Below are 10,470 nucleotides of genomic sequence, written 5' to 3'. Positions count from 1 at the left end.
GGAATCGAACTCATGTGGAAGTGGCTTTAGCTTCTCAGTGCTGTGCTCCAACCCGCTGCGCCACCAGGGAGGGCCGTAATGTATTTTTAAATCTCATTCTTAATTTTGTACATTTTTGCATCTCATTTGTAATCCTTATGGACTTCCCGCCACCAGTTCACCCCCGTGCCATCACATAGTCCCATGTTCTCTTCCTGCCCCAGTTTTGACCCTGTCCCCATCTCCTCCCCCGTAGAATGTCTCTTGTTTATAGTTGTTTGTTGATTTGTTTTTTACTTTATTACAGTTGCTTCTTCCCCCCCCCCAATCCCTTATGCTCCTGCTATCAGTGAAATAATGTTATTTTATTTTCTGTATTATTTGAGGTCACAATTCAATTGAAAATGCATCTGCCTACTTGGAACTGGCCCTCTAGAAGGTCAGGCAAGACCTGAGGTTCCGGAAGGAGGTCATCACTTTGCCCAGGAACATCTTCGATCTCTCCCTGCATTGCGGTGCCTGAGAGTCCTAAGCCCTCCACTGCCAACCGTTGAGCTTGGTCTTTGTTGGGGAACTTTCTTGACACTTTGAAAGTGAGTAAGAGAAGGAAAAATGAGTTGTTATGGTTTGGTTATTACATTTTACAGGTTAAATTTCCATGGTGATTTATAAAGCTGTGACTGGAGCAAGAAGCGGGGAGTTAAAGTTAGTTTTAATTTTCAACTCATTGTGCTGACTGGTGTGTAGCTAACAGTGGAAGATGTTTCAAGGTGAAGTAACAGGTTCAAGGCTTTCACAAAAGTTGTTTTCACATCACCTACATTTTTTTCTCTAAATACCTTTGCCTAATAAAACTAACAGTTTTCTGCAGATCTTCTATATATAAGTAGTAGTTTTTCCTCACAAATTATGAAAGTACATTGTAAACGTTTAGCAAACTCAAAGATTTGGTTATTTGGCTGTTAGGGAACTTGTATTCTAACTGACATACTGTCACTTAATTTTAAATCATGATTACATATAATTTTTTTTGAAACTAGTATGCTGTGTATCTCCTAAACATATTAAGGTGTAGTCTATATTTCCAACTTGCTAATTGCCTAAACCCTTTGAAGGACTAGTTTTTCTTAATTTCTCTTTGATAATGTGGAAATTGGCTTAGGGGAATGACTTGCCTTGTTTAATTTGACTATTAACTTTTGAGTCACAGATCATGCATCTTCAATATTAACACTGCTACCAGCCTTAGAACAGCAAACATTTCTTTTCCAATGGTATGACTAACTCAAAATAACCAATAATACGTGTCTGCACCAGAATAAGTTAGTTGCCCTTTGACAGCTGTGATGTTAATGCCCACAAACATACCTCAGGTTTGTAGCGTTGGTATTTAATTTACAAGTAAATCTTAATGCTCTTTGACTATCTTTTTCTTGCTACCACAGGTACCCTTAGCCATGTGTTGACTTTGAAGTCATGTATGTGATGTAAACTAATTTCATACGGACATGATTTTTTAAATTTATGCAATGAAAATCAAACTGTTGCAGGAAACCCTGCTCTTGTATATTGTTTTTTTTTTTTATAATAGTTATAACTTAATTTGATTTCCTGGTCATAGAATACATAGTTACTAGAAAGCAGGAATATACAACTTTGTGCAGTATGTTGAACTACTACACACTGCAATACAACTGAAAGGGATTCTAACTCCAGATCCTTTGTTTGCAGGGCAGCCTGGTGTGTCCTGCCCAGGGGCAAGAAAATGACCCACACAACATTACACTTCTGGGAGGTGTTTCATGCCTTGTGAACTTGAGCCAGCTCATGAGGTAAAATATATTTACTAGTTGCTCTGTGTGTGTGATTGACAAGTTAGGAATTGATAATGAGTTTCTCTTAAAAGTCATTTCAAAATACCCCTGAGACACAATCCTGGACCACAGGTAGTGCTCTCGGGCAGCTCTTCACTGTATGATCTCAGTGTCGCGTATGCTGCAGGATGCTGCAGGATAACTGGTAAGCTCATAACAGAACTAAAGGAACACTTTGACAGTGTGCAGGTTGTGTAGGGATGTTCATTTGATGTGGTCAATATCACATGTCTACAAACAGCTCCAGGACTTCTATTTTTATTTCTTAAAATACACACATCAATGTTACCAGAGACGTTAACAGCTAAATCCCATAAATTTTTTCAAAGACTCTTAGATTTCTAAGAAATGAGACTTAAGTCATAGATTTTAGCAGTGTGGACTCTGGAAACACAGAGTGATGAAACTGGGTTGCTTTTACAGGTCAAGAGAAAATTTAGAGATAGAAAGGTATCTCTTTATAGAAATTGGGTTTTGCATCTCTCCAGTGTTAAGCTCTGTCCTGTTAGAATTTATACATTTGCCTCACTTTTCTCACCCATGGTAGCTGGATCGTTTTATTAACATTTTACTTCTACACAGCAAAACATTGTGTAACATTCAGTATAAAGGTAAATACAAAAATACCTAGAATAATGAGATATACATTATAGCAATTGTATTCTCACACCTTTCCGTGAAGTCCACATTTTTAGAAAAAAATATATTATTGCATATGAAACCACAAACATTCTGATTCAGCACATTCTTACTCAAAACAGTATATACAGCCCTATCAGAGTCAGCGAATCCTGCAGATCCACTGGTGTGTGGGGCAGTTTGCGGCAAAGGTCCCAGACGCACAGATATTTACACTCCTGTGTCACAGCTCTTGGCAGAGTCTCTCAGCTTCCTCAGCATCGGTGTGCAAAGGGTCTTTCGGGCCAGTGAAGGAAAACAGCATGACAGATGAAGGTGAGCTGTCCTAGGCTGCTTCTTCCGCAGAGCAGTCGATTCCTGCGTAGGTGAACTTCTCGTAGAGGGTGGTATTCACATAGGTCTAGAAGACAAGAGCAGCTCAGAGAACAGTGGCTCCAATTACTTTTTGCTGGGAAGTTCCAGCAATTCTGGCTTTTTTAGCTTGCTTTAGGTCAGGTACTAGGCACGGGGAGGGTGCTTTTCTGCCCTCAATCTTTTGCATTTGGTGACTTTCTTGCTGACATGCAGGTGTAACTAGGAGTTCATACTCTCCCTTCCCCAAGTCTCTGAGCTGCCTCCTGTCTTCCACTCTCTCCTCCTCCCTCTTGACATAGCTGGTTCTCTAAGGCTTCTTTGTCCACTTTTTAACTTCTCCACACTTCTGATTTAATGACGACTAGGGTCTTGATGACTTTCAAAATATACCTCTCTAGCCAAGATATGTCGTTTAAACCTCAGGTGTATATAGACAACTATGTTTTAGATATTTGCATAGGATTCCTGACCCTCACCCTAGTAATCTGTAGACCAGACCCTATTTGCTACTTGTCTGTATCCTTGGTCACTTTCACCTCTGAGTGTTTCTTTGTGAAATAAAAGGGTCAGGATCTATGACTGAGGGGATCCCGTCTATCTCAAATTGGCTAATTCTGTGTATTCTACCATATGTAACTACATCTTATCTAGAAATTTTATTTCTTCCAAAACTAACTTCCTCCAAATTGGGAGCGACATCTTTCATGCCCCTATAATATCTAGTGCTATACCCGAAAGAATATGCTGAGTTATACCAGGCACGTGAGGAATTCCAATTAGAGTCCCTGAAGTCCTCACCTTGCGTTCTTCCAACATCCTATTTAAAGACACGAGAATCTGGGCAAATGAGGGTCTCTCATAAGGCTTTTCCCGCCAGCATTGTCTCATTAGGTCATACCTTTGGAAACAAAGAGTCAAAGGATTAACTCAGCAACCATACTTAGGGCTAGGTGTGGCCATCAGGTGTGGCCATCAGGCTTAGCCAGCAAGTGCCAGGTACAGTGTCCAGGAAGTCTGTCAGGCTCGTACCTCCCTAGCGACGGCCCATTCTTCTCCCAGTAGTTCTAGTGTGCACTCTAAGTGTCATTTCCTCACTATCTTGCTCACAGTAATTTTTATAATGTACAATGTTTTTGGACACCAGTTCCCTTGAAAAACAACATCTCAAAATGTTAGTGCTTGATTTGCAAAATGCTACCTGTAGCAACTCCGTTTAGGGATAAGCATATTCTCAAAGACTCTTTGTGAAGTTCTATTAAAAAAAGGAAAAACAAAACAAAAAAACCAACCTGTTTAACTAGGTTTTAAATACTTTTTTTTTTTTGTTAACTCTAGAACATTAAAGAAGCTTTGGCTATATGAAATATACACAACAACATGATTACCACTAAAAGTCTAATTTTCTTCCAACATCATGTAATTGTTCAATTTCACCCACTTCCCAGCCCTTCCTGTAACCACTCTTATGTTCTCTGTATCTAAGAGTCTGTCTTGTTTGATAATTTTGCTTAGCATAATACTCTCAGGGTCTCTCTATGTTGTTAGAAATAGCAAGGCTTTATTATTTTCTAGAGCCAAGTAGTATTCCATTGAGTATGCGTATATAGCATTTTCTCTATTCATCCAGCCTTTGATGGGCATTAGGTTGTTTCCGTATCTTGACTATTGTCAGTAGTGCTGCAGTGAACACAGGGCCTGCAGAAGGCAAGATTCTATGAAGGAAAAAATCCATCTTCCTTAAGGAACAGCTCTGAAATCTCTATCCCTAAAGTTTGTCTCAGGGCTTCATACATTTATTCATGACCAGTGTCATGAATTTCAGTTCTTCCTGTGTTTGTTGCCTTCCATTTTTCAACCTTTCCCCAAATCATCCTCTTAAATTCCTCCTGGATGTTTATGCCTCGAAAGCTCATGCCTGCCTTCCAGCTGTCAGGGACCACAGTGCATGTGTGTGTGCAGAGGGCTCTGGCAGGCACTTCGTAGCCCCTGTTTCAGTGAGTCTCAGCATGGAGGCGGGAGACAGCTAAGATGAAAGACCTCCCAGGGTGAGGTTGGACTTACACTTCGTCATCGCAGTTTAGGGGCTTCTCCAGCCTGTACCCCTGGGGCAGCTTCTCATAGAGTTCTGCACATGTCATCCCACAGTAGGGGGTGCCACCTGGAAAACAGGGAGCAGTGCTGTGAGCCCCTGCGGTTGGGAAGGCAGGAGCCTCGGAGGAAGATGGAGATAGTTGGGAGGGTGAGCACCAGTGTGATCTTGCCTCTCTGGTGAACCCGCTATATGCTGCGGCCCATAGTGCATCATGGCTGTTGCTTCCGTAGTGAGATCCAGCACAGGGTCCCCCAACTTACAGTGCTGTCCCTTCTCTCCTGTAGAATTGTGCTAGAGTGAGAGGCATCTTTCTCTTAAAAGAAGCCTGTATTGATACAAATAGGAATTGCCTAGTAACAGTTACTGTCCAATGTTAATAACAGAGGTAATACATGGTGATGTATTACCAACTTGGAAAATACAAAGGAAAAACACAGTAGCTTTTATTATACATTCTGTGTCTACCCTAAAACTGGGATCATAGTGTAAGTGAAGTTTTTCTGGGTTTTGCAAGCACGTTTTCATATACATGGGAAGGCCTTTACAGTGTGGCTGAATCAGATGCCATTTGAAAGGGATAGAAGTCACCTTGCACAGACATCCTATGCCATCTCTGCACAGGTAGGAACACCTACTGTCACATTACCAGGTTCATCGGTACTAAACATACTGCTAGAGATGGGGCCGCTGGCAAGAGAAGCAAGCAAATGAGAGCCTGGGAACTCCTATAGTTCTATGCCCAAGCCGCCTCTGGTGGCACCACATTCAGATGAAATTAATGTGAGGGGCCCACCCCCATCGCCTGGTGTCATACTCACCTAAGCTAACAATCTCCCACAGTAACACACCATAGGACCATCTGCAGAAGGGGGGACAGGAAACCAATAATCAGCTCACAGACCAATTTTCTACACCCAAAGCTAGGACTGTGCCTTTCTTTGGAGCACATAGTGCCAGCTTCCTAGAATAGGGCTTTGTACCTGGCGCACATTTCTTTTCCTTAGCCCAGTGGAAGGTTCGTAACAAACAGTGTAAGCTTTACCAGAGCCCCACTCTCTTTAGGGAGAAAATGAGAGCTGGTACCATGGACTGCAGATACAAATGCTAAGCTGGACAGGGCAGAGTTAAATCGCATTTCTGACCTTAATACACCCATGACCAGAACAAATGACTGAACCTCTTAAGGCCTCAGTGTAATCTTCTCAGTCCTCAATTTCTACCTAAGAGTGTTGCAGAGGTGATTGCGATAACAGTGAGGACACAGGCACTACAGCCCCTCCTGTCCCCAGTGTGACCCTACACACATACACACACACACCCTGCCCTGGGAAAGGTCAGGTCACTCACCACTCTGGGGCTTAGTGTTTCCTAAGAATAAGGGTGTGAGGTAGGATACCTGCTCTCAATGCTGGCCCACCTGACCTCCCCTGTGCCTACCGGCTCTGGCCCTCAGCGTCTCTTCTTGCTCCCTCCTCTGATCCAGGCCTGGTGCACAGGCCAGTGTGGGAATGAAGCCACAGGAGGGCCACTGCTTTCCACCCTGAAAACTGTCCCCTTGATTCTGTGAGGTTACTTCCTAGGCTTACTGATGGCACAGTCCTGCTTCTCTTTAAAACCTCCCCCACATCGTATTTTTTTGGGAAAATCCCACTATCGGAGGCTACTCACACATCACTGTTGGTTGTATACACGCTGTAGTTTAGCGATTCGATTGCCATCCAGCGCACTGGCAGCCTGCCCTGGAGAGAACAAGGTAAGATGTCACTTACACAGGCTGGTAACCCTCCCTAGGCTCCCAGTTTGCCTGAAGCTGGGTCTCAAGTCCATAGGGAGCCCTGTTTGGAACGACACAGGGTATGACAGACACAGGAACTGGGTATGCTCCATCCATGAGTGTGTGTGTGAATTCAAAGTAAATAAGGTAAGTCCTGCTTACTTCAAGGAGCCCCGACAGCAGTTCCTTATAAAGAAAAATTTGTTTGTGTGTGATGTGGGAAAAGCTCAGGTTGTGTTTCAGAGACCAACTGTGTCTGGAGGAGTGGGGGAAGGTAGCGTTTGCATTCAGCTCTGTAAGATGTGTAGGGGGTTACCAGGAGGATGGAGGGGAAAGAGCCTTTCAGCCACTGAGCTGCATGCTTCTCTGTCAATAGAGGGAAGTAACTTTCACCTGGTGAGTTTTCACCAGGCCTGATGATAGGGTCAGGCCAGTCACTCTCCCTTCAGATGCCTGTTACCCTGTTACATTTGGTGTGTGAGATGGGGAGGTGGTTGCCAGAGATGTGGGAGAGGCTAGGGGTGTGCATGGACACAGAGCTCCACCCAGCTGGCTTGAATGTTCAGTTACTGGCCACACAAGGCAGCATTTCTTCGTGGACCCTGTCATCTGTTGTCTTAGAGATCAAAACTTAGGATGTTTGCTGGGGCAGGACAATATCTACTGGGATCCCCGGTCAGGTGCCTCAATCACTGCAGAACAATGGTATTCTGGGAGAAGTGACATCAGGCGATGTTATCAGTGTCTGTTCTGAACTTACCATTGTCTTTTTCACATACACTTCTTGACCTCGGGACAATCCAAAATCTGCTATTTTGGCTACATAGTTTTCACCAACTAAAATGTTCCTGGCAGCCAGATCCCTGTGGATAAACTGAAATTTAAACAAAACATCAGGTATTTTCAGCATATTTACTTTCTCACTTGATTTCATTAGCAGAAATTCTAAGGCAAATTTTGGAAAAAAAAAAAAAAAGATGGGGGTTTTAAAGGGGGGGGGGATCTTAAAAAGTCACCAGAATTCATTCCCTTTAATGTTCCTCTCCAAAACCCTCAGTAGATTCTGCTTCACAATCCACCTTGTCATAGGAGTGTCATTTCAGGGGGGGAAAGCAGCTATTTAAACCCAGTTACAATGGAAAAACTCAGCTATTGTGCAGTACTTGGAGCCTAATGAAACTAAGGTTGGTTGCGGCACTTCAAATAGACATGAGATTCACTAAAGAAATGCATTAGCAATACTAGGCATTAACTCCTATATAAGATGTAATATAACCAGAGATTCAAGTTAGAGAGATTTTTACAAGGAGTTTGAGAGAGTGACTGAAAAACCTGTGCAAATTGAGAGACTGAAGCATGTGCACAGAGGTGTGAAGCTGTACTCTGAGTGACATTTATGTTCACCATTGGCCAGGTAAATTTGAGGAGAAAGGTACCAATTGACTGGACCGTGTTGATAGCACACTGGTGAATTGGTGGTGGGAAGGAAGCCTATGGTGACTGCAACTGAGATGAAAAAAAAAAAAAAGCACAAAATGAAGAATGATGTATAAAAATTAAAAAAAAAAAGGTGCAAATTGAAACTGTGATTCACAAAAGAGAATTTCAGTGGCTAGATGTCCAGAGCAAGCGCCTCGGAACAAACCTGCTTTTGACTCAGGTAGTCCATGCCCCGGGCCACGTCCGCCGCAAAGTGCAGCAGCTGCTGGGAAGACAGAGTGGACGCCGTACTGTTGGCAATGGCGAAGGCCGGGTCGGTCTCCAGCACGCGGCTCTTGCGGAGGAAGTCCAGGAGATTTCCATGGGGGGCGTACTCGATGGCGAGGTACAAGTAGCCTGTGGGGGGAGGGGGGTACCCCTTTAGAGTGGCTGTGGAATTTGAGCTAGGCTGTGTTCCCAGGAACTGCTCCCAGAAGTAACACAGCTAGCAGCTATCGACAGCATTGCTGCAGGTGAGTGACAGCCCCGTCACTCAGGGCCCCCGCTTCCCACTCTCTTCTCGTTCCTACCAGCTGTGAACTAATGCTGAGGGCTTCCGGAACCCCCTCACCAACTTACTAACAGGCGTACAGAGACGTCAGAGTATTTTTTTTCCCCCATAATGTCTCGAACAGTCTTTCACAACATTGTTTTCCCAACATCTATGGCAAACCAAATTCGATTCTGCCTCTAGCTTTTCTTGAGGCTATTAAAAAAAAATATTGGAAGAGAAGGCAGCTTACTTTGTCCCCAGCCTACTCCCGAAAACCAAGACCTGGCAGTAAGGCAGCAGGCAAGTGATTAGGTCACTGGTCAACATTCCAGTGCCAGGCGTGGCTTTTGCTTACAGAAACTGGAAAACTTTTAGGGAAAAAATAATAGTGCTTCAACAAATTGTGATCACTGTCTTATTTTTAGACCAAATACTTTTTCAAAAAATACAAACGCTGTCTGGATAAAAATATTGACCCCTAGAGCCAACGAAAAATAAAGTGTTGTTCTAATGTAGATGTTTCCGTATGCCATGTTTTAAATTAAAATGTCAAGTGAATTTGAGCTCTAAAGCTATTCTAAGAAATTGAATGCTGGAAACAAAATTTCTTCTAGCACTCACTTTTGTATCTAAAATGAATGTGCTTCCTTGCTCCTTTTTTCAGTTACAACTTTTAAGAACCAACTACGGGTTAATGTCATGAGAAAGCAAAATTGTAAAAAATTATTTCCGCTATCAGTGCTTTCCTCCACAATGTTCATTTATACCCATTGATTTCTTTTTACAGAAATGACTCAAAAACAAATGTCATTACATTATTATTTAACCTAAGGGACATGATCTGACTTTCAGAATTATACCCTTATTAGACCATAGAATGATATATTGTTTGAAGCACCAGTATTTTTAGTTTAATAAATTGAGGAAAAGGAAGTAGTCCCTTTTCTATTGTTGGTGTTTGTGCAGCAAAATCCACCAGAGGTTGTCAGGTTTGTAAATAATTACCGTGTGGAGCTTTTTAGTGAGAGCAAATTTTTCCATGAGTAAAATTAAATTTAGACATGGATTCAAACTGCAGACCCAGGTAGCATGCAGAGGTAAACAAGAGGTATACAAGATATTTTGTTACCTGCTCTTTTACAGCTCATTACACATATCACAATAGGAAGCATTCAAAATATATTTGAATTAATAGTATAAGTTGAACTTTAGCGTATATGCACCATAAGATAATTGCAAAATCCAAATTGGCAGTGCAGTAATTTTGTTTTAGATAGATACAAAGCACTGTTAATTTTGTTTTAGATAGATACAAAGCACTGTTATTATTTCAACCAAGGCATTGTCAACACTTTCACATTTGTTGACATTCGTACTTTTTAACAAGCAGGTATGGGTTTTGGGGGAATGGAAGAAAAACGAACAGGGAGGCACTAGCAAGCTAATGCATTTCCCTCTGACACTGAGGGTGTCCCCAAGTGCCTTGAGGGTAGAGCTGAGAAAACCTCTGGATGAGCTAGGGTGGTTGTAGAAAGCAACGGTGGATAACCTTTTGGGCCGTAATGGCTGAACCACATCAGAGACCAAATGATCCAGCCTTGGCTACATCCAAGAAGATGCCAAACCTCAGTCATCTGTGTATGGAGGCTAGACATTCAGATTGAAATGCCAACTTAAAAAAAAAAAATAGCTAATCTTTTAAAGATTGTTCTTTCTCCTAATTTAAATGTGGAATGTGCCAGTCTCAAAAGAAAAACTAATCTGGCAGCAAAGACAGGAAAGAGCT

At 42.4% G+C, this 10,470-nt stretch overlaps 1 protein-coding gene across 2 annotated transcripts in view; it reads right to left on the bottom strand.

The window, feature by feature from the left end:
• Nucleotides 1–2,134: 2,134 nt before the first annotated feature.
• Nucleotides 2,135–10,470, bottom strand: part of TEK (TEK tyrosine kinase, endothelial) — a 92,906-nt gene continuing 84,570 nt past the window's right edge. For both annotated transcript variants that reach the window (XM_004677703.2, XM_012721654.1), the window contains exons 17-23: nt 8,358–8,548; nt 7,473–7,586; nt 6,607–6,677; nt 5,757–5,797; nt 4,908–5,004; nt 3,645–3,744; nt 2,135–2,892 (exon numbers count right to left, since the gene is read on the bottom strand). In XM_004677703.2, coding sequence (XP_004677760.1) covers nt 2,818–2,892; nt 3,645–3,744; nt 4,908–5,004; nt 5,757–5,797; nt 6,607–6,677; nt 7,473–7,586; nt 8,358–8,548 — 689 coding nt within the window. In that variant the 3' untranslated portion in view covers nt 2,135–2,817. The remainder of the gene's footprint in view (nt 2,893–3,644; nt 3,745–4,907; nt 5,005–5,756; nt 5,798–6,606; nt 6,678–7,472; nt 7,587–8,357; nt 8,549–10,470) is intronic.

Source organism: Condylura cristata, unplaced genomic scaffold (genome assembly GCF_000260355.1).
Source record: "Condylura cristata isolate star-nosed mole 26May11 unplaced genomic scaffold, ConCri1.0 scaffold00006, whole genome shotgun sequence".
NCBI classification, from domain to species: domain Eukaryota; kingdom Metazoa; phylum Chordata; class Mammalia; order Eulipotyphla; family Talpidae; genus Condylura; species Condylura cristata.
This window is presented reverse-complemented; position numbering and strand designations above follow the sequence as displayed.